The sequence below is a fragment of the Vicugna pacos genome, chromosome 4 (genome assembly GCF_048564905.1).
Source record: "Vicugna pacos chromosome 4, VicPac4, whole genome shotgun sequence".
In the NCBI taxonomy this organism is placed as follows: Eukaryota; Metazoa; Chordata; class Mammalia; order Artiodactyla; family Camelidae; genus Vicugna; species Vicugna pacos.
In genome coordinates, this window is record NC_132990.1 from 69,987,102 (window position 1) to 70,012,232 (window position 25,131).

Genomic DNA, 25,131 nt, shown 5'->3' on the forward strand with positions numbered 1-25,131 from the left:
AAACATAAGTTGGGAGTTAAACATATAAAAAGGCTACTGATTATACTGCTTTAAGAATGAAGCCCAGTCAACAGCAAACTTCTACACTGAGTTAAACATTCATTTAATTACTCAATATATCTTACCTGAGTGCCTACTGTATGCCACATATTGTGCAAGTCACTCAAGGTGTAATAATGAGCAAGACTCCCATGGCACTTGACTTCATGAAATTCCAGACTACAGGAAAGACAATCAAAGAAAAGTAACAGCCAGGACTGATGGTCAAAGTTCCTCCAAGTGCAGCAGGAAGGGTAGAGGGGATGCTGAGAAAAGGTTTCTCCAAAGCTTATTTGACCTAAAATCTGAAGAATGATTAAAAGTTAACCCACAGTAGTGCATGTGTGCTTATAGGTAGGAGGTGAGGAATGCTATGGATGAGGCTAGGGTCAGACAAGAATGGAGGAGAGAGGATGTTCAGAGTCATAGAGATCTGGGCTCCAATCCCAGCTCCACCACTCACAACCTTTGTGCCAGGGGCAAACATCATCTCTGACTTTAGTGACTTCATTTGTAAAAGGAAGTAATTAACAATTCTTACCTCATAGGATTATGGTAACGAATAAATAATACACTGCATGCATGCAAAGTTATTAGCTTCCCACTTATTGGGTCTGTCACCTTGGGCAAATGAAAATCTCTTTGTATCTTTCTCATCTGTAAAATGGGGATCACAGAAGAACCTTCTCTAACAGGTTGTTAATGAAGGTAAATTCAAAGACTAAGTGTGAAGATGTAATGTAACAAATGAAAGTACTAAGAATAAGTACTAATATTCAAAAGAGTTCAATTAATTTTAGTCATAATTTTTGAATTAATAGGCAGAGTCAAGATCCCAAAGGACCTTTTAAGCTATGTTAAGTGTGTGGATTTTAATCTGGAAAAATGGGAAGCAACTGAAGGACTTTAAGCAGTGAACTGACATGACCAGATTTGCCCTTTGGAAGGCTTACTCTGGACACTGACTGCACTGGAGACAGGCAAGAGTAGTAGAAAAAAATCTAGTCGGAGGAATCACAGCCATTAAGGTAAGAGAGGATGGTGGCCTAGACCAAGAGGACTGCAGTGGAGGTGGAGACAAGTGTGTGAATCAACAAGACTTTATGTCTGGATTTAGGATGTGAGATGCCCCAATATCTTACAGATCTTACCATCTCCCCTATTTTCTAATCACCTACTCAGGATTCATGAAATTTCTTTTGTTCTCAGTAGTGAAATTTCTTTCGTTCTCAGTAGTCATCACTCTGTAACTGACTCCCAAACTGTATCTTTAGCTCCCACCTTTCTTACGAGCTTTAGGTCATGCCTTGAAGAGCTCCCCATGGATAGTAACCTCACTCAGTATAACTCAAATCAAACCAATGATTTGTTTCCCCAGAAAAACCTCAATTTCCTTATTTTTTTAATAATATTTTTTATTGATTTATAATCATTTTACTCAATTTCCTTATTTTTAACGGTAGCTTTGCCACCTTTTTCTCCAAGTCACCCAGGCTACAAACTTTAGAGTCATCATCCATCTGCCTGTGAAGACCTTCTAATCCCGATACTACTCCTTAACAACTCTCTTTGAAACTTGGACTATTAAAAATAAACGCAAATGTGATGCAAAATAAGAGGAAATATCCAAGTATCTGCCCTCATTACCTCCCCTCTATTAAAACAGGTTAATTTGTCTTCCCACCTTCAGCTACTTTGCCCTTCAATCCTGGTTGTTACAGTCATAGGTCATACATACACATACATACACACACACACACACACACACACACTTTAACAGGTAGGGGGAGCTACCTAGTCTCTTGACTTATGTTTTAAATTAGTTATATTGGTTATAATAATTACACGCAAAAAGTATAGTGAAAAGAGAGATAAAAATAACTCTAACGGAATACACTCTGGGAATTTTAGTTCTTTTGTATGTCATTAGTTGAAAATATGAGACTATTAGGCAGTGAGGGAATAAAATTCTACCTCAGTAGTGCAAATACCTGCTAGTCACTAGGAGTTCAATTGGGGACAATGAACATCAATAAGTTCTTCAGCTACAGACCTGAGAAGGGGATCTCACTGTCACCCATGGACATAAAGAACAGTGCCCATTGTACCCCATTCATCCCACCTGTGGCAAACAGCAAATCTAGATAGAGCCCATTTCACTCAAGGGCATATGGAAATTAAAGAACCTGATAAAAATATTGCAAATGGGGGAAAGGGAACATCATCTCTTGGAAGACAAATATATCTCTGAAAAAGATTAAGAAATACATTTCAGGAAACAAGCATCCCTAAATAGAACAGAAATATGACAACAAAACAGGAACAGAAAGCTACAAGGGAGAGAAGATAAAAAGACAATAAAGGAGAGCCTTTAAAAAAAAGAATGGAACAATAAAAGGTGACTTCTAAGGAAAATAAAAATGCATGGTATTAGACAAATTACCTATGGTATGTGGTATTCTTGTCAAATGTTTAAATATGAACTTAATCGTTGAGCAAGGATGAGACAAATCCTAAATGTACGACATTATACAAAACAACAGTCAGGATTCTTCAAAAAGTCAATGTCAGAGACAAAAAAAAAGGGGGGGTAAGTGGGGCAGGCAGGGGAACTGTTCTAGATGAAAGGAAACTAGAGACATGACAGCTAAATGCAATGATCCCTAACTGGACTGAGGCTCAGAAACAATCACTTGCAAAGGACATTATTGGAACAACTGGGAAAATTTAAATACGAATTTTACGTTAGGTAATATCGTATGAATGTGAAATCTCTTTATGGTGGTAAAAGTATTATGGTTATATCAAAGAATATATTTGTTCTTAGGAGATATACGCCAAAATTCTAACAGATAACACATCATGATGACCATAACTTGATACTGAATTATTCAGCCAAAAAAGTAAAACAAATTTGTGTATATAACTGAGAAGGGGACTGAGTGAGTGTGGAGGTGGTAAGGGAAGAATTACCTATTCCCTCATATTATAGTGAGACACAGATAAGCATTTTCCTATTCCCGTAACTTATGAGCAATACTCAACTGTCCTAAATTCAATGCAGAGACTTCTGTTGCTCATCCAAAAATCAGTAACCACTGATGATTTCTTTTTACACTAAAAATCATACTACTTCTATAATAGTTTTTTAATATAGTCCTCTTTCTTACAAGACCAGCATAACCTTGATACCAAAATCTAATAAGAACATTACAAAAAAGAAAATTATAGCCAAAATCTCTTATGAATATAGATGTAAACAAAAAAAATAAAATATTAGTAAACTGAATCCAGTATCAGGTATAAAAAGGATATCATGACCAAGTCCCAGGAATGCAAAGTTAAACATTTGAAAATAAATGTAATTCACTAATGAAGTGAGGGGAATAGTATGATCATATGGTCATCTCAATTGATGCAGAAAAAGTGTTTGATAAAACTGAATATCCATTCATGACTATAGCAACTGGCAACCAGAAACATAAACTGATGCAGACTAAAAAAAGCTCCAACAATTTGGTCAACTAATCTTCGACAAAGGAGGCAAGAATATACAATGGAATAAAGACAGTCTCTTCAGCAAATGGTGTTGGGAAAACTGAACAGCAGCATGTAAAACAATGAAGCTAACACACCCTTACACCATATACAAAAATCAACTCAAAATGGATTAAAGACTTAAACATAAGACAAGATACAATAAACCTCCTAGAGGAAAACATAGGCAAAACATTATCTGACATACATTTCAGAAATTTTCTCCTAGAAGAAATAAAAGCAAGAATAAACAAATGGGACCTAAAGAAACTTACAAGCTTCTGCAGAGCAAAGGAAACCAGAAATAAAAGAAGAAGAAAACCTACGGAATGGGAGAAAATTTTTGCAAGTGAAACCGACAAAGGCTTGATCTCCAAAATATATAAGCAGCTCATACGACTCAATAAGAAAAAAATAAACAACCCAATCCAAAAATGGGCAGAAGACCTAAACAAGCAATTCTCCAAGGAAGACATACAAATGATCAAAAAGCACATGAAAAAATGTTCAATATCACTAATTATCAGAGAAATGCAAATCAAAACTACAATGAGGTATCATCTCACACCAGTCAGAATGGCCGTCATTCAAAACTCCAAAAATGACAAATGCTGGAGAGGCTGTGGAGAAAGGGGAACCCTCCTACATTGCTGGTGGGAATGCAGTTTGGTGCAGCCACTATGGAAAACAGTGTGGAGATTCCTCAAAAGACTAGGAATAGACTTACCATATGACCCAGGAATCCCACTCCTGGACTTGTATCCAGAAGGAAATCTACTTCAGGATGACACCTGCACTCCAATGTTCATAGCAGCACTATTTACAATAGCCAAAACATGGAAACAGCCTAAATGTCCATCAACAGGTGACTGGATAAAGAAGATGTGGTATATTTATACAATGGAATACTACTCAGCCATAAAAACCGACAACATAATGCCATTTGCAGCAACATGGATGCTCCTAGAGAATGTCATTCTAAGTGAAGTAAGCCAGAAAGAGAAAGAAAAATACCATATGAGATCGCTCATATGTGGAATCTAAAGACTCATGGACAGAGAATACAGACTTGTGGTTACCAGGGGGGTAGAGGGTGGGAAGGGATAGACTGGGATTTCAAAATTGTAGAATAGATAAACAAGATTACACTGTATAGCACAGTGAAATATACACAAAATGTTATGATAACTCACAGAGAAAAAAATGTGACAATGAGTGTGTATATGTCCATGAATGACTGAAAAATTGTGCTGAACACTGGAATTTGACACATTGTAAAATGATTATAAATCAATAAAAAATGTTTAAAAAAAAAAAAAAAAGCTCCAACAAAAGTGTGCTCTCTCTCTAGCCAAAGGATCAGAAAAGAGGTAGCCTAGTAAGTCAGAAAACTTTTAGAAAATAACCACCAGACACCAGCCAAACAACATAGCCAAACACCACACAAAAACCTGTGTGATCTCACCCTCACTCACGTCGGCAAAGGTTGAGCAGGGGAAGAACCTACTAGATTTCTACCTTCACCAGGCATAATGACGTATCCCACCTACCCATCCTCCACCAGGTTAGTGTTACAGAAAGCCAAGTAGGGAGCTGGGGCTTTCATCACCCCCACCGCACAGTAACAAGGACTCCCTCAATGTGGTTGCCACGGAGACTGTAGAGAGCCTAGACTTCCACTCTCCCATGGCAGTAATTGAGGCCATGGAAGCAGCAGCGAGGCACCACTGCACTCCACCAGGGAGGTACCAGTGAAGGCCTCCTGGGAACCAGAACTCCTAACCTCACCTTCCAGTAAAGGGAAATTCCCCACTCTGTGTACTAACAAAGACTAAGCAGGGAACTTAGACATATACCTCAATCTGGCAACTTGAAGGCCACGTACCCTCTTGCCCTGCCAGAGCAGCAGTAGGAAAATACCTTCAAAGCTCTGTGGGAAATTTTTTCCAACCTAAAACTCTATGACCATACAAACTACAAACTATTGATCAAGTGTAAGTAAGCAAACATTTTTCAGACATGAAAAGATATGCAAGAACTCAAAGGCACCCTTTCTGCAAATAGTTGCTTCTATGAAAACTTGAATATGTCCTCTAATAAACAAATTAAAATAACACAAGGGCCAAGACATAATGAAATAGGAGAGTGGTGAAGGGACATTCCAGGATTATAATAATACAGCTGACTTTATACAGATCAGAACAGGAAGGTAGGAAGAAACCATCAGGAAAAAGGAGGAAAAAAAAAAAAGAGCCTTGATGATGCCAAGTTTGGGAAAAATTAAGGACACAGTAAAGCAAATAAAGCACGGGAGAAAAAAAGGGATTTAGAAACTCAGGGAGGAGGCAGTCTTGAATTGGAAATATCAGTATGAACATATGATGTAGTTTACCTTAAACACACACACACACACGCGCGCGCGCACGCACACACACACACACACACACCCTAGTTATGAACCCTGAAGAAGCCTTGAAATAATGACTGACCTAGTAGCAAAAAAAAAAAAAAGTTCTAAAACCCAGACTGTAATTTCTAACATCATTTCCCACCAAAATGAAGTAAGACTCCTTAGAGAAACAGCAGAATCCAGGTCTGAAGCAGGAAACATATAAGTTGAGCCTAGAACAACCTACCATACCAAAAGGCAAGGGAGCTATTAAAAACTACTGGGATCCTGTCAAAAGGCCTCTAGAACGTGAAGATACTCCCATTAGACAAAGACAGGACAAACTAACACCAACGAGGACAACTAAGGTAGACTGAAATATAACAAACAAGTTTATATCTATGTGTTTAAAGTGATTGTCAAAAAGAGAAAATCAGTCACCTTGGGAGATGCTAGGAAACTAACTCAGTTTGAAAAACAAATAAACTGAAATATTTATTCTGCCTTTCCTATGTGAACTATACCTCAGGGTAACCAAACATGCACAAGTTTTTCTTTATAGAAATATTCTAGATAATATCAAGGAGAAATGATAGAAACAACATACTACCACTTTATAGCCTCTGATAAATTAATGGATCGAAAAGAGATAACCAGACACAATGTGACTCCTGATGGAAGTACTTAATCACCACCTTTTAAGTATTCTTGCCAAGAAAATGATCTTGAATCTAATCAAACCACTAAATCTAACTATCAATTTGTATGAAACAAAGGGGATAGAACATACTAAATAGGATGTAAGGGAAATTATATAGAACAAATAACCTACTTCTTCAATAAATAAATTGTAAGGGGAAAAAAAGATTTATGAGATATATACCAACCAGTAGCAATGTATGACCTTACTTAATTCAAACAAATCAATTGTTTAAAAAAAAAATGTAACTAGAAAACTCTGACATTCAGAACACAGAGTGGATATTTGATAACATAAAGAAATTTTTTAGGTGTGATGTCATTGTTGTTATGTTTTTTAAAAAGAATATCTATCTTTTAGAGATACATATGGAAATATTGAGGAATAAGGTATGACCTCTGGGATTTGCTTCAGAATAATCTAGGACTAGAGGGTGGAGGAGAGAGTTATGGTCAGTTGTCTATAAATAGAACTAAGAAAACAGTAAATTAATGAGTGCTGACACTGAGTGATAGGCATTTGGGGGCTCATTATACTCTTCTCTCTACTTTCATAGATGTTTAAAATTTTCCAAAATAAAAGTTTAAAATAACAATTTTAAGCACCCAGAAAAAAGAAGTGAAAAGTTACGTTAAAAAGACTAGAAGTGAACAGGGATACCAGCTAAACAGATAAATATAAATGGTGTAAATCTGTTATAAAACTGAATAAAATTTTCAATTATTTGTGAGAGAAGGCATAAAATATTCTTAAATGCTGTTATCATTTGTTATTTGCATGTTCATCTTATCTCTCTTAGTAGACTTTAAGCTCTTTCCTCCCAACCAGTAAGACGAATAGTGCTTTGCAGACACCAGGATCGCAGTCCTTGAAACAAATTCAGTAAAATATACAACACATAATGCTAACACACTCATACAGAGGAAGCAAATACTTTGTCTTAAAAAAAAAAAACTATAAAAAGGGACACTTGCTTTCTTTTGACTTTTTAACTCCAAATTGTTCAGACAAGTGTGTCCCATCCACTGCAAACAATACTAATGATAGCTGCCATTTACTAAACAGTCATTTCTCTGCTGAGAGCTAGACATAAGATTGCTTTTTATCCTCACAACAACCCTAGAGGTGAATTTATCAGCTTCCTTTTACAAATTAAAAAACTGAGGCTCAGAAACTTAGAACTCAGATGGGGGTTGTGTGTGGTTCTGGGGACTCAACCCCAAGTATGTCTGAGGCCCACATCCCCCTTGCTCCTTTCACACCCTGGAGTACAAGAACTGTTTGCTTGGAGTCAAACAGCATCTTTCTCTAGATTGGTTTCCTTCCTCCTATTTATTCACACAGCCTAGGCGAGATCAATGCAGCATCCTTGAAACCTTTCCTGTGGCTTAAGTGAGTTCAAAAGTTTATTTTTTTCTTATCTCTCTCTAAATCTAACATGGACAGATTTCCCCTCAGTAGCTTGGCCCAGCCCACTTTAAGTCTTACTCATCTAACAAAGCATACACATTCACTACGGAGCCCTTAAAGATTTCTTCCTTTCTCACCACAGACTAAAATGCCTTCTCCCAATTATAACTTTTCACTTTCCCTCAGAAAAGCAAACACTTTATATAACCAGTCCTCACCTTCCAAACACTCATTTATAATATAACATTGCTAACCTTGGCAAGTCATCTTTGATTCTTCTCTCGCCTGTATATGTAATTTGTCACCAAGTCTTGTCAATTCTACCTCAAATCTCTCTCAAAGTTGTCCATTTTCTTTCAACAACCAAACTCTCACTTTGGGCCTCGATCTTCTGCAGTAAACTATAAGAGCTCCACAAATCAGTGGTCTCCAGTTTTTTTTCATGCATTCCTCCCTATCAGTAAAAGATGTGGGCATACATCTAATATATGTATATTTATTATGAACTACAAGAATGTCTTACTATACTATTATTAGAAAACACAAAAACAAAAATTTTGAAGATTAATATAAAAATACAGGTTCTAACATACTCTTTTCACACCCCAGTGGGTCATGTTACACAAGCCAGAGATATCACTGTTCTAAACAACTGCCGCCAGAGTAATCTTCCCTGAAAACCCAAATCTGATCACATTACATTCCCAACTCAATCCTCCCATGGCATCAGGTCCCAGTGGCACAAACCTGCTTTTTCAACTTCATCGCCTATAATCTTTATCCACACAGCCTGTATTTCAACTATACCTGTTATCTCCGTATGTCTTTTACACACAGTTCCCTTCGCCTGGAAAGTCCTTATGCTTGACAGCTACTGATTTATAGACATAACAGTATCTCTAAGAGAAAAATACATCCTAAATGCCATAACCAAATCACAAATGAACTCTTGGTATATAACCTATCTTTTCTATAGGAACTTATATATTTTTGAACATATATTTTGTTACTTCCTTTATTTGGCTCCTTTTCAAGTCCAAAATATTTGGATAGAATGGGTATGGATTCTAATAAAAGTAGGAGACTAACTTTGTTTTCTTTGCTTTATTTTTCTTCCTTGTTTATCTTTCCATTTCCCAACAAAATCCTTTTAAGCAAAAAGGATGTTATGAATCCAGAGATTAGTTCCCCCTAGGGCCAGGTAAAAGCATGAACCTTTGCAACCCACAAGGAGAATTCTAGCCAGGAACTTACACACAGAATTAACAGCCTGAATAGAAACATATTTTCCTACAGCAAACTCCAGATTTTACCTTCTCTATTTCAACCTTCCTATCTGTTGTGCAAGCCCCTCCAAGCTGACTGTACTGGCTCAGAACAGAATGATGGAGTTGCACCAATACATTTTCCAGAAAAGTCATGAAAATTCAAGAGACTGACTCTGGGTACTAATAATGGGGAGCTCAGTCTCTAGCAAAACTTCTGTTCCACCACCCCAAGTCTTTGTACTGTCTCCTGTGGAGAGTAGGAGGGGAGCCCTGTGGTGGAGAGAGGAAAGAGGAATCAGAGGGCTCTGGAGAGGAAGTCACATTTCAACTCCTAGTCTTATCCCACGGAAGGAAGATACGGCAGTTGTGCTACACAACAAGCCTCAAAAAGAAGCAAGCCTGTGGTACATTTGGTAATGGGATCTGTTAACGAGCTGTCTAAAACAAAGTCTGGAGGAGAGCGATCTTAAAAAGCCAAAGCTGCTTCTCTATACCAGAAAACAATGAGCTGGGTTTATCCCCACTTCCAACCCATGACTTCCACTGTTCTTCCTCTAAGAATCCCTCCTCCCAAATCTCACTTTTCTTTCAGTTCCATTTTCACACACTTCTGAGAAACCTCTCTCTGTCTACTCTCTTTCGTTTTCTACACAATTCATGTGGGCCAAATCATAACCACAATGAGATACCACTTTACACAAAGCGGTGCAATTGCTTTGGAAAACAGTTTAAACAGTTCCTTAAACAGAATTACCATATGATCCAGCAATTCCACTCCTAGGTATACACCCAAGAGAAATGAAAACATATGTCCACACAAAATGTTCATAGCAACATTATTCGTAACAGTGAAAAAATGGAAACAATCCAAATACCTAACAACTGATGAATAGATGAATAAAATGTAATTTATCCATGCAATGAAATATTATTCAACAATAAAAAGTAATGAAATACTCATACATGCTATAACATGGATAAACTTGGGAGGAATAAATATCATTCACCATTAACTCCCAATGTCCAACAATTACTGGCATTTAAGTGCCTATTAAGTGATAATTAATATTTTTGTTTCCCTATTACATCTTGTCTTCACACACACTGCTCCCCATATTGGGATATTACCACTGCTGCCACCACCATCGCTGTCACTGCCATCATCACCATGGCCATCACCACAGCCACTACTCCTTCTGCCAGCACTCATACCCCTTTCACACCCTTACTCATCTCTCCTGTCTCAACTAAAACATAATCTTCTTGACAAAGCATTCCTTCCTTCCTTGGATGCCCTCCTTGAGAGACGGTCTCTCCTTCACTTACTCACCTATTCATCACAGGCTGCACCTCCACCACAGCAATGATCTTATTTTCTGACATTTGGGTTTTTGGTTGGGAGGGGGCCTGGAGGGATCTGGTTTTGTTTTACATTTCTGTCTCACTACTACTTTGGAGAGTCTTAAAGCAAAGAAAAATCTTTTCCTTTCTGTGTCCCTAATATTTAGCATACTACCAGGCAAATAATATAGTACTATCACCAATTACAGTAATAACAACAATGACTAATATTTATTGAGTGCTTAATATGTGCTTGACACTCCTCTTAGTTCTATAGTAAGTGAGTGAATGAATAAATGAATAAATGAATAAATTTCTTGGTCACCAACCTCAAAGAGGTCATGGTCTGACAGGGACAGAAGACAGGTATACAGACTAATGCAGAATAAACACCACCTCAAGGCCAAATCAGCTGCCCTGTCCTGTCCCTATGCCTTCAATTCTTTGAGTATGCTTTTCTCCAGAAAAGAAAATGTCAGGTTTCTTCAAACTCACTCAGAATACTTCCTTCGATCACTTACAATCCACTTCCTGCCCTTGGTGCCTGGAAACAATTTCTAAGATGTCACCACAAGCAATATTAAACTGCCACAGTTTCCTGCTGTGTGTCTGCACTATCTGTTAAATTGCTTCATATTAACCACATTCCAGTCCACTGGGATCACTCAGACACTAAATAAGATTTAAACATACCTGTCGAAGATTGCCAGTTACCACTGCTCCTTTTATCTCTCTAGATAAATAAATGTCTGCTCAGGTTTAAGGTTGAGGAGCTTTCCAGAGAGCTACCTGCATACTGGTGACCTTTTCTTTTCTTTGTCAAGTAGACATCTTTTCTGAGACAAGATTCCTTTATTAAAATGAACACGAACTAAACACTTTTCAGAAAAAGTAAGGAACTGCTGCCCAGACCAGGGCAATTTGACTTAAAAACTTATAAAGCATAAACACTCTTCCTCCTCAAGAGTTCAAGTAGCAAACTGTTATTTTTTTAAGTCTATGTACATTCAAGTCAGAGCCTTTAGTTAGGATCTTAATTCAGAACCCAACATATTTCTTAAACACATTCCATACACTTCTCCTAAACAACTTTGTATGTCAGGCACTGGGTTTGACACAGGAAACTCAAAGACAAGTAAGACAGTCCCTGCTCTCAAGAAGTTTATGTCAGGCATAGTGTAGGAGACACACAAGGAACTAGATTTAGTGCTACGACAGTGATAAACACAGGGGGCCACAGAAACAGATGGACACTTGGTCTAGGCTAGAGAGGGGATGCACAGATGAGGGGCACCTGGCCTAGGCAGAGGAGGGGTGGGGGCAGAGAGCTGCCATCAGGGCAGGCCTTCTGGGGACGATATCTGATCTAAGGCCTATAAGCCCCATTCTCATCTGAAAAATGTAGCTAATACTATCTACATCATTGGACAGTTGTGGGGATTTGATGGAATGACTCACATAAAGCATTACCACCGTGCCTGACAACTGAGATGGTGCTTAACCAGCCTAAGCTTGAAAGGAAAGTCTGATCAAGCACTAAACCTGAACTCCTGTGCCTAGCAACACACCTGCTTTACTACTGATTGTATAACAGACACTAGCTTCACAATTACACAGAATATGGTTTTTAATCAACTTTTAATGAGTGAATGTTGAGTCCTGCTCTGCATGTTCACAGTCGAATACCTAGATCATCAAAAAACCTTCTTCTCCATGACCTAAAATGCACAGTTCTCTGACATTTCTGCTATAAAATACAGCAGCTTTCTTAAGTCTTTTGACAGAGATGGTAAAAAGAAACCTAACAATTACTGAGTTTTTAATGTGGGCCTGGCAGTCATGCTGATACTGTTTATTGCTCATAATGACCCTGCAACATATAGTCTTCCCCATTTTACCCTCAGGGCAACTGAGCGTGAAAGAGGTATTTTGTACAAAGTTTCATAGTCAGTAGACAGAATCCAAACCTGATTCCAGGTTAGCCTGACTGGGCCACACAATATCAGAGTTAAAGAGAGAAAACACAGATGACCATAGTGCCCTCCTGCTTGGAGGGCCCCAAAGGGCTCTTCTCCTCCAGCCCCAAGACCCTCCTACACAGTGGAGCCCACGCACTTAGATTCACTTCAGCCAGGTGAACACCTTGAGCTGAGTCTGTTCTTTGTCAAGATAGAACAGGCTGTCAGCAGTAACCAAAGCTGTCTCCTCCAAAAACTAGGGTGACACTTAAGTAGATGGTTTCCTTGCCACCTGTATATCCCCATTCCTACCTGCAGGCAGAAGTCACACAGCTGACAGTCACCATAAATCACAACTACTTTTCATAACTTCTCTGTTCATATTCTCTTTCAGCCTCACCACAAGAAAAAGTAACATATTTCCCACGTCTAAGTTCTCATCACTGAGCAGTCTAGTTTCAAGATCAAGAAGGCTATTCTTTACACTAACTTTCCATGTAATAGAATTTCATGCGTTAGTATAAGTTCTTTTGCCCAAGTGCTCATATAAACAGGACAGGTTCCACAAAACACACTTGAGAAACCTGCAACATTCAAGAACGAGACAGAGGCCTGATGCCTAGTCATCTGAACTTCCACTTGCTGGACTGTCATGCTGATTCTGACAGTGACTTGCCCCACATCTAATAAGTCTCTGAACTTCTAACAGGAAGAGTAAGCATCCTCACAAGTATAGTGTGCGACTCTAAGGTGGCTTTTGTAAAGTGTTTCTAAGTGCTATTGAAATCCAAGTTTACAACTCTAACTTGGAAGCAGGAGCTAAACTTCGAGTGCCTCTTTAATCCCAATGCTTCACAAGCTACGTCTTTTTACCTCCCAACCTTCTTAAACTCTTACTTGGAGCATGCTTCTAACTTTTGCCCCTCACTTCCATAAAAATCAAGAATTAACAGTGTGCTCATCCAACTCTTCTATTTTCATTATCCTAAGCAGATTTTCCTAGTCTCAGGGCTGCTGCAGCCTGTTAGACACATTTTGTGAATGGAGGCCTCAGCTGGTCAGGGGACTACAAGGCTGGGCAAAGGTCACACTGCCTGGACATCAACTGGACAAGAGATGCAATACTTGAATAATCATTGGATTTCACCCATCAGGTCCTTCCCCTTTCAAACTTCCCTAACATAATTCTCAAAATGCTGAAATAAACACATTCTTCAGACTTTCTTTTAAGCGGGTTTAAAGTGTCCTATGAAATCTGTTTGTTAAAAAAACCCGAACAAACCGATGCTGTTAACTTTGTTTTTAAGTGCCCTTACACAATTCTTTTCCTCACAGAGAAACGTTTGTTAGTGATTAGAGATAAGGCATCTCATGTTCTGGAACTGAGGAAGGGAGAGGCCAAAAGAGGACCTGGCTGGGAGGGGAGATAGAGTCCAAAGCAACACACCCAAATGGGGCTCCATAAAAGTTGCACTTTACAAAGTCAACTTCTAGGTCTAGAAGGAGGGCAACAATGTTTCAATGAGTCCTGAAGTTAGATGTATCAACAATTTCCCAGGAAAACTAACCCTCCACCAGGGACTCAAGATGAATGAATGAGTGAGGGAATTTGCCAGATTGAATTACAAAACCTTCCCAACGATTATCAAGATCAGGTGCTCAGTTACAACACAGAGTTATCTTCCTTCACAGCCTTTGGCCCTGGCTGTGGGGAGACTTTCACAGGTAAGAGGGGGAAATAGGAGAGAAAAGGGCCTTCCTCCCCAGGCCATCCAGACCAGAAGTCTTTGTAGGGCCCCTCCTTCTGAAAAACCTCACGCGACTTCTGTGAGGGCCCGCAGGCCTTTAAGCAGCCAGGCTGCCACCTCAGGACCTGCCTGACTCTCAGGAGCGCCCCAAACACACCCATATGGGGAGTTGCTTCCGGAGATTTCTCTCCCTCCCCCCAGCAGTGTGACTGTTTTCAGAGGCTTTCTGTAACCCCCGGGGAGGGAGGGGGCCGCCTTGTGATCTCAGCTGTTCCCGCCCTCAGGTGAGGAGGGGACACCTGACCACAGGCGCCCTTCCACACCGCGCGCACCCCGCCCCCGCGCCTCCCTGGATCGTCATGGCAACAGTCCCCCTCCCCGCGTGACGCTGGCACGCGGGGCGCCCCTGGGGTCCCGGCAACAAGTCCCCTGCGCGGCCCGAGGCCTGCAGCCCTTGCCCGGCCTCGCCGCCCCTCGCCCGGCCCGGCTCCGCCCGGCCCGGCCGCACTCACTTGATCCTGGAGCCCATGGTCCCCGGGCCTCCTCATGGGCCCGCGGGCCCCGCTCGGCGCTGCGCTGCCCGCCCGCCCGCGGCCGACCGGCCTCCCTCTGGCGCTCTCCCCGCCCCTTCCTCCCTTCCCTCAGGCTGGTCCCGCCCGCTCGAGGCTCGCTCCCTCGTCGCCGCCGCCTCCAGGGGTTAATGCACTCGCTTCAGCCGGGCGAACGCCTTGGTCGCCGGCGCGCGTGCCCGGTGCGAGCCGCCCCCCTCCGCCTCACACAGTGCCGCCCCCTCCCGCCCGCGCCGCCGCCGCCCGCGGGGGCTGCCGGGAAGTGTAGTCCACTCGCGGGAGGCGGGGCCCCTGAGGGCAGTGGAGGGGCGGGAACCGCGCATCCGCCGGGTGTACTCCCAGAGCTCGGTGCAGGGTGCCTTCCGGGTGCAGGCCTCTAAAAACCTCCACTCCCACTGTTCTCCCATAGAAACTAACACCTACAACCCCCTGAAAAGACTTTCATCCCATTGACACCCGCAGGCTCATCTGAAGAAACCTTCACCGATTCCTCTCGTACAGAGTCCTCGCAACTAGAAGTACAAGGGTAGAGATAATGTCTCCCACTGAAGCCTCCATGAAAACACAAGTTTTCCCTTTGAAAACCCCATACATTCCAGTAAGTTCCTTAAGCCGTAGGCCCTCTTCTCTGTCACACCATCCACTTTCCTATTATGGTTCTTGATGGAGACCCCTTCCTCTTCCCCTTAGACCTTTAAGGAGACCTCACATGCCCACAGAAAAGCCACCTGGGGGCTTCATAGGACCTATTTAGTGGCTCTGCTCTGCCCTGCTCTGCCCTGCCCTTGACGACCTCTGCCTTCCTTTATTAGCTATTTTGTGAGCTCTAATACAGAAATCTCACATCACCACAACAGTCCCTGATAGAGATTCAGTCAACACAACTGAAGGTACTTGAGAGCCAAGATCACCAACCTGCTCCCCTTGGGGCTCACTTTCATCCCCTTTAGTCCTGGAGGAATCACAAAGGAAGCAATAATGATGGCTACCATTACCATTCAGTGCGTGGGTGAGTAAGTACCCTCTGAACTAGGCACTTTATTTCACCTGCATGGTTAGAACCAATCCTCACAATAATCTCGCAAGTTTATCCACTCTTTTCACAAAGAGGAAACCGAGGCATGTGCTCAAAGCTACATAACTAGCAACTGGTAGAGTGGAGATAATCATCCAGGCTGAATAATTGCAGACATATGACATAGGTATGCTTTAGGATGGCACCTTTGGCCACAAGTCAGAAGACACTATAGGTTAATGGTTCACTTTTGAGAAGACACTAACGAATTTGTCTACAAAACAGAAACAGACTCACAGACATAGTAAACTTATGTTTACTAGGGGAAAGGAGGTGGGAAAAGATAAATGGGGATTTAGAGAATTGCAAATATTAACTGCTATATATAAAATAGATTTTAAAAACAAATCTGTACAGCACAGGGAACTACATTCAACATCTTGTAGTAACCTATAATGAAAAAGAATATGGAAATGAATATTTGTATGTATATGTATGACTGAAACATTAAGCTGTATACGAGAAACTAACACATTGTAACTGATTATACTTCAGTCAGTCAGTCAATCAATCAATCAATCAATGGTTCACTTTTGAAATTAGGCTTTTCTTTTCTTTTTTACAATTTTCTGTTCTGAAATGCCATTCATCTCTTCTGCCATTTTAGCTCTTATAAATGCATGGAGTGTTCCCCACCCCACCATTTCTACAGTAACTGGTTCCAGCCAGGCAGGGAGCAAAGAAAGCAAGACGAACTCCTTTTGGAGTTACATTCCAGATAAAGATAATGTCTCTCTTTTGCCTATGCCCTGAGGTTGTTGAAGGCATAGGGTGAACTTTTTTGAATTCAAACAAACAAACAAACAATTGAAAATGTCCAAACTGCCATTTTGAATTCAAAGTCTTTTGCACCCAGACACCAACACTGACTTATAAACACCCCCAGGAGCAAAGCTCTGCTAGACAGGCAGGGCCTCTGTGGTGTTTATTCACCTTGTTTCCTATGAACCCTCTCCAAGGAACAGTTGTTATCAAGATCTTCCCTGGAATGAGCAGCCAGTTCAAAAGCTCTGAGCAGGAGACTATAAATAAAACAGAGTTATTTGGTGGAGGGCAAAGCTGGCTCCTTTTCAAAGGAGGTTGTAGCCATCCTGGCCACAAAAATGTCTGAGAGCCTGCTGGGTGGTGGTGGTGGTGTTGGTGGTGGTGGTGTGTGTGTATGATGGAGGGGGAGACTGGAGGGGGAGGGATACGTATCTGTCCAGGTGGCCTCTGAGACTGCAGGGTGGTCCGGGGAAAGAGCATTAAACTGAGAGTTAGTCTGGCTTCTAATGCTAGCTGCACCACTGACTAGCTAAAAGGTTTTAAGCAAATGATTGGACAATCATCTGCTTCAGCTTCCTCCTCAGTAGAATGGGTACAGAGCCCGAGGAGGAGCTCACATCATAAGAGAGAGTATGATGTAGGAATTAAGAGAGCAGACTCTGGAGTCAGACTGCCTGGGTTCAAATCTCAGTTCTGCCTCTTACTAAATGTGTGCCCTTTCTCTGTGCCTCAGGTTTTCTGTCTGTAAGATGGAAATTTCAGAAATAGTCTATCTTACTGAGGTGGCATGGGAATTAAATGAATTAATGACACGTATAAAGTATGTACCCAGTGACTAGCATACAGTAAACACTCAAGAATTATCAGCAACTATTATATACAAAACACTTAACACAGTCTGGCTTTTAGTAATAATGTTCATAATAAATTGTCCTGTACTTGGATTCAGGAGACCTGAGTGTAATTGTTTACAATTAAAATTCAGTTCAACCGTAAATGATAGAAGACTGAAATAACAGTGGCTGAAAAAAATAGTTTATTTCTCTTTCACGTAAGGTCTGGAGAGGAATATTCCAGAGCTGGTACGACAATTCCATAAAACATACTCTAAGATTTGAAGGCATAGTGACAGGACATGGTAGCTGATTTGGCCTTGTGGTGGTGTTTATTCTGCATTAGACTGTATACTTGTCTTCTCTCCCTCAGATTGTGACCTCTTTGAGGTTGATGACCTGGAATTCTACCTTATTGCTCTCCTATTCTCCAAATGCATCTTCCACCTCGTGGTCTATGATGGTTGCTTGAACTATCTAGCCATCTAATCTGCAACCCAACCAACAGAGGAAAGAAGGTCATGCCCCACCTCAAACCCTAATCTTTAAGTACATTTCCCTGGAGTTGCTCATACTGCTCCATTTACATTCCATTGGTCAGACCTTAGTTACACAACCACTTCTCACTAGGAAGTACAGCCTTTATTTCAGAGAATCATGTGCACAGCTAGAGGGAGTTTGGGGGAGGGTGCACGGTGCATTTCTAGAGAAGGGTCAGGACAGATACTGCAGTCTCAACCAAGCCATGCTTGGCTATGTGAACTTGGACAAACCCCTGAATTTCCCTAGGCCTCAGTTTCCCTATGTCCAAAGTAAGAGATTCAGGCCAGATGACCTCTCTCCAAAGTCCTTTACAATTCTAAAATTCTATAATCAGTAGCTTATTGTCTTGTAATTCCTTTAAACTTAGATGAATCTGATGTCATTCAATAGAAGGAGACCTTTCTGCCAAGTACACGGCATAATCAACTATTGGAATTGAAACCTTCTGGTGATGAGAAGGGGTTTAGGTACTTTACTTGTTGTCAAAATAGGCTAACTAAGCATATCTAGTACATAAAAAGTCCAACAGTGTACGTGATACCACCCACACAGACACTGATGCTCCTGGGTTTCCAAGCTGGCCCTCACTCATCTGTCCCTGTTTGCTTTTTCTGCTTAGGATTTTGAAGACTGTGTCTATTGAGGGGAGAACAGCAACCCCAAGGAGTTCTAATACCCAATGAGGATGCAGTATGAAACGGCAAGATGGCTGGGCCAGTGGTCTGTTGTTCCTAGTACACTTAGTTGTGACTATATTTTTTTTTATTGAGATATAATTTACATGCCATAACATTCACCATTCTAACATGTACAATTCAGTGGTTGTTAGCATGGTCACAAAATTGTGCAACGATCACCACTGTCTAATTTCAGAACACTTCATTATCACAAAAAGAATCCCTGCATCCATGAGCAGTCACTCCCCTTTCCTGCCCTCCCCTAGTCCCTGGCAACCATCAGTCTACTTTCTGTCTCTATGGATTTCCCTATTCCAAATATGTATTTCATACAAGTGGAATCATTTAATAATATGGCCTTTCTGTATGGCTTCTTGCTCTTAGCATGATATTTTCAGAGTTGATTTGTGTACCATCCATCAGTACTTCATTCTTTTTTATTGTGTAATAATATTCTATTGTATGGATAGGGCCCATTTTGTTTGTCCACAATTATTGTTGATGGATATTCGGGTTGTTTCCATGTTTTGACTGTCAAGAATAATGCTGCTATGAACATTTGTGTACAAGTTTTTGTGTGGACGTATGTTTTTAATTCTCTTGGGTGTTGTGGTTATTTTCTGCAGAAAGAATCCACAGTTCAATTAATAGGGGTGCTGCTCCCCTCACCCAGAAAAAAGGAGGGGTTGTGTAAATGGAGTAAATTTGGGATATGCAAAATCCTATCAAGTTAAATAGGTTTCTTTACTTCTTGCAGACTTCCAGGTTAACAAAGTACATGTGTGGATCTCCTGAAAGGAAAGCCTAGAGTGTATACAACAGTAGTTAAGAGAAATGACTCTGGAATCAGGCAGACCCAAGTTACTAGTTGAGTGAATTTGGAGAAAGCTTCTCTGAGCCTTAGTTTCCTCATCTTTAATAAGGGGAAGATAATACCCACCTCATGGAGATGAAATAAAATAAAGACTGTAAACCAGAATTAGCCTCATGGACATAGAAAACAAACCGTGGTTACCAGGGGAGAAGAGGGGGAGGGATGGATTAGGAGTTTGGGAATAACATACACATTACTTTATATAAAACAGATAAACAACAAGAACCTGCTGTGAGCACAGGGAGCTATATTCAATTTCTTGTAATAAGCTGTAATGGAAAAGAAACTGAAAAAAATATATGTATGCAGACGTATAACTGAATGACTTGGCTGTACACCTGAAACTAACATTGTAAATTGACCACACGTCAACAAAAATATAAAAGTAAAACTTAAAATAAAGAAAGAAAGAATGTAAGATTCCCACTACATATTTAGTATTTGATAAATGAGACTATTCTTCTAAATTGTCAGCTTGATAAAGGCAGGACCATCATCAGGCTTGTCTGTAGCTAGACCTCAGCATCTAGTACAGAGCCTGGCACGCCGGCAGTGACCAATAAATGCTGAATTATTTATTCATTTGAGGCATATTTCCTGGGAATAATAAGCCACAGAACAAGATTTGGGAAATACATTTTTTCTTAAATTCGAACTTAGTACACTGAATAAGTATATCTTTACCTTCTATTTTTCATATTTTCTTTTTAAAATTATAAAGTATACATAACATAAAATTTACCACTTTAACCATTTTTAAGTGTACGATTCAGTGGCATTAAGTATATTCACATTATTATGCAACTATGGTTGTCATCCATGTCCAGAATTTTTTCCAAAATCTTCCTAAACTGAAACCTACCCATTAAACAATAATTCCAGTTTCTCCCTCCTTCAGCCCCTGGCAATCACCGTTCTACTTTCTGTCTCTATGAATTTGACCATTCTTGGTACCTCACATAATTGGAATTATATAGTATGTGTCCTTTTGTGATTGGTATATTTCACTTAGCATAATGTCTTCAAGTTTCGTTCATGTTGAAGCCTATTTCAGAGCTTTCTTCCTTTCCATTGTTTATCTATTCGTCTGTCACTTGGGTTGCTTCTACCTTTTGACTATTGTGAATAATGCTGCTATGAACATAGGTGTATAGATATCTGTTTGTGTCTCTGCTTACAGTTCTTTGAGTTATATACTCAGAAGTGAAATTGCTGGATTGTGTGGTAATTCTATTTTTAATTTTTTTGAGGAACCACCAAACTGTTTTCCAAGGCAGCTGCATCTTTACATTCCCACCAGCAAGGCACAAGTGTTCCAGTTTCTCCACATCCTCACCAACACCTGTTATTTTCTGTGGGGTTTTTTTTCATAGTAGCCATTCTAATGGTATAAGGTGGGTTTGTATTTGCATTTCCCTAATGATTAGTGCTGCTGAGCATCTTTTCACATGCTTATTGGCCATTTGTATGCCTTCTTTGGAGAAATGTCTATTTAAGTCCTTTGCTCATTTTTTAATCAGGTTGTTTTGTTGTTGTTGTTGTGGAATTGTAGGAGTTATTTATGTATTCTGGATATTAACTTCTAATCAGTTTCATGATTTGCAAATACATTCCCCCATTCTGTGGGTTCCGTTTTCACCCTGTTGAAGTGCCCTTTGACGGAAAAGTTTAAAATTTTGATGTAATCCAATTTATCTCTTTTTTCTTTTGCAACCTATGCATTGGGTGTCATATCCAAGAAATTGCTAAATCCAATGCCATAAAGCTTTTCCCCTATGTTTTCTTCTAAGAGTTTCCATAATTTTAGCTCTTTCATCTAGGTCTTTGATCTAGTTTGAGTTCATTTTTCTATAGGATGTAAGGGAAAGGTCTTTGTTTTTTAGAGGGAGCTAAAAGTGCTTGAGCCCTTCCTCTTACATAGTTAGTAACCCTAGCCAGTGTGCTCACCTGATTGTATGGTCTCTGATTGTATGGTTCACTATTTCATTATTGTTAACAACACTGTTTTGAAAATATTTAATGGCTTATATTTTTCCAACTGCTCAATAATGAGGGAGAGCTGTTGTCCTTGCTTTAGAAGTAAAGATGCTGATACACAGCAGGTGTAAGTGACTTACCTGAGATAAATCAGCCAGGAAGTGATGGAGCCAGGACTCAGCTCAGATGCTCTAATTCTTAATTGTGGGTTAATTTGTTAGTTCCCTAAGAGATAATGTTCTATATTATTATGGTTTTCCTTCACCAATTTAACCATTAATTCATCAATGACAATAACTTCATATTGTTAAAAAATGTAAAACAAGGATGAATAGCACATGTAATTCCTTTGCAGGCCTCTTCTGGCCTTACATGGATAGAAAATGGTGTACTTAATTCTTTTCTTGTAGAAGCTAAGAACATGGGCTCTGTGTGTGTGACTGTGAGGAAATTAGTAACCTCTCTGACTCAGTGTCCTCAATTTGTAAAATGAGGCTAGTAGTACCTTCCTAACAGCATCATTGTGAGAATTAAATGTGTTAATACACATGACGCACACAGATTTGCTTTGCATTTGGTAATGGCTCAACATGAACTATTATATAGTTGTCTTCTTAACAACAACAACAAAAAATCAATAAAAGCCAAATTCTTGCAGAATAGATAAACAAGATTATATAGCACAGGGAAATATATACAAGATCTTACGGTAGCTCACGGAGAAAAAAATGTGACAGTGACTATATATATGTTCGTGTATAACTGAAAAATTGTGCTCTACACTGGAATTTGACACAACATTGTAAAATGATTATAAGTTAGTAAAAAATGTTACAAAAAAAGCCAAATTCTGAGAAAGGCCAGTAAGAATGGATGATTTAAGGCCTTGGTTCCCATAATTAGCTATGTGTATCAGCATCACCAGTGATGTTTGTTCCTAGTATGGAGTCCAGAGTTCTGACCCTAGAAATTCTGATTCAGAAGCAAGATCAGAGACTCTGTATGTTAACAAGTTTCTCAGGTGATCCAGCTCCACAACTAGGTGGGGAACCACTGATTTAAGCTGTACCCAGATGCCAACATGAATTGAATTCCCATTAGTACCTAACAGGGCCTTAACGGGCCACCTGCTTCTCTCCCCAGTGTCATCAACCTCCAGCTCTGGACCCTGCATTCCCTCTGCTGTCTTCCTACAACAGTCAGTGCATTTGGTTGAACATTGTACTTGGAGGGCCAATCAATAATCCATTCACTCATATACCAAATCCCTCCTCTGTGCCAGGTCTTGTGTTTAGAACTGTCTTTCACTCCCAGCTGAGGCCCTTTCCTCTCCCCAGCCCCTCAGTGTAGCACTGAGTAAACATTTCCAGTGGCCTTACTGTGTTCTTGGTGCTTAATGTTTGTTGCCAGGGATACAGCTATAAACAAAAGGGCCTGTAGATTAGATACAATACAGAGTCTGGCCTGGTATGGTCCCTTCTGCCACCTTGCTTATTCTTGGTGTCCCATGCTGGACATTCTTAAAGGATCTCTGTGTTCTTGACCTTGCTCCTTGCTGAGCCCCTTGCCTTTCCCAGGTGCCCAGATCGTTGGGCTTTCCAGCTCACTGCCTTGCAGTTTGTTCTTCCACATTCCTTCTCTCTGTACCTCTATTTTTACCTCTATTTAAAATTTTAAAATTTAAAATTTTATTTGTGTATTATCTTCCCAGACCAGACCTTGGCTCTTCTCATATCACCTTGGGTATTAATTCTATTTGTCAGGACTTCTAGGTCCCCCTGCCCTAGAACTGCTCCCATTTCCACCTGGCTAACCAGTGTTTTAGACAAGACTCAGGCCTAAATTGCAGACGTCCTGTTCATCTCTTCCACACTGAGGATGGTCATCATGTAACTCCACCCTTTTGGAAGTAAGAGTTTGTAGGACTCTGCTCCATTGTACTCTTAGACTCTCTTGCCAGTTTTCCTTTATTTTACATTTTTTCCCATATGCACTTATATATATTATTAATGTATGTATTGTATATTATGTTTCCCTAATTACTTCAACTATCCCTTTTCCTAAGCCTTCCATAACCATTTTAGTGTTTTGGTTGTGAGCAGAAAATGCAGTTGGTTGAATTCTCAAGTTTCAATCCTAGTATATATCCCACTTCACAAATCAAAGCACAAAAAATGAGTGTCAGTGACACACTTGCCTTAGTGTCTGAGTGGAGAGTAATACAACAGTTCTCTGACCTCTTGGCCTGAGCAGAGATTTTGCTGGTCAGTCAGAGTGGCCATGACATTGGGGAGGAGATCCTCTGACCCAGTTCAATGACAGAGTGGTTTTAGACTTGTAGGTAGCTGACTGAGGTCCTCAAAAGTGGCTCTACCTCCCAAAAATAATGACCCAACCTCCTGTGAGCCCTGCCCCACGGATGAAAGACAAATCTCTTTAGGAACAAAAGAGGCAGTACTGTGTGGTGAGTAGGGCACACAGACCGCCTGGGGTTGAATTCTGGCCCTCCTAGAGCAAATTCCTTAACCTTAACTTAGTTTTCTCATCTGGAAAATGAAGATACTGTGAATACTTGCTTCACAGGAAGGTGATGAGAATAAAATTCTTATATCCACAAACACTGAGGACTCAGCAATAAGTATTTGATAAATGAAGAATTATCATAGGTTCAGTTGGTGACCACTGACCATATGCTTTACTCACATTATCTTCACTCTTTGCAACACCCCTGAAAGGCTGGTACCCTGATATGCATTTTCAGGGGCGGGGATGATTTGCCCACGGTCACCCAATCGAAAGCAATTGAAGAGCTGAAAATTGTGCCAAAAGGGCTGTCTGATTCCCAAGCTGCCTATTCTCCCAAAACAACTACCAAGTCTCATTCTCTTTTCTCCTCTCTCTCAGCTCAGCTAAAAATATCTGAGCAGCATCCTCATTAGCTAATATGCATACATTATTTTTTACTTTCTGAACATAATTGGTTCATTCAAAGGGAAGGCTTCCACCTACATGAGGAAGGAGCTAAGCTGCTCTGTGAAAATGCATCTGAATTCAGAAAAGTCAGCTGCCTGTAGAAGTCCCTCTGCTTGCGGGCTTGTGTCCCTAGCTGGATGGCAGTGTAGCAGAATGGAAAACAAACTCTTCCTTCACACACTCCAGCCACATTTGAACTGAGTGATTTTGGGCAAGTCTCTTCCCGTTTCCCAAGAGTCTGTCTTCTCAGCTGTTAAATGGAGCTGGTAAAAACACATGCCTTAGAGAGCCGTGCTGCAGATTAAATGAGATAACCCAAGGGGCCTGACATTTCATATGCGGCCCCTCAAAATCTGGGAGCTTCTATTGCATAAGTAACCTGCATGGAATAACCCTCCAGGAGAAGCTGGATACCTAGTGATGAAGTGCACAGGGTCTAGAGCCAGGCGGAGGGT

General features: G+C 40.4%; 1 protein-coding gene and 1 long non-coding RNA gene across 5 annotated transcripts in view; one reads left to right on the top strand and one right to left on the bottom strand.

Annotated features, from left to right (window-relative positions):
• DENND1A (DENN domain containing 1A) overlaps nt 1–15,136 on the bottom strand; it is a 476,944-nt gene extending 461,808 nt beyond the window's left edge. For 2 of the 4 annotated variants that reach the window (XM_072960109.1, XM_072960107.1), the window contains exon 1: nt 14,903–15,136. In XM_072960109.1, coding sequence (XP_072816210.1) covers nt 14,903–14,919 — 17 coding nt within the window. In that variant the 5' untranslated portion in view covers nt 14,920–15,136. The remainder of the gene's footprint in view (nt 1–14,902) is intronic. The other 2 variants (XM_072960108.1, XM_072960106.1) reach the window with 1 other exon arrangement.
• A 625-nt stretch (nt 15,137–15,761) lies between these two features.
• On the top strand, nt 15,762–18,928 carry LOC140695905 (uncharacterized). Its single transcript, XR_012071741.1, has 3 exons — nt 15,762–15,968; nt 18,006–18,150; nt 18,795–18,928. It is a non-coding gene; the product is annotated as an uncharacterized lncRNA (long non-coding RNA).
• Nucleotides 18,929–25,131: the final 6,203 nt, after the last annotated feature.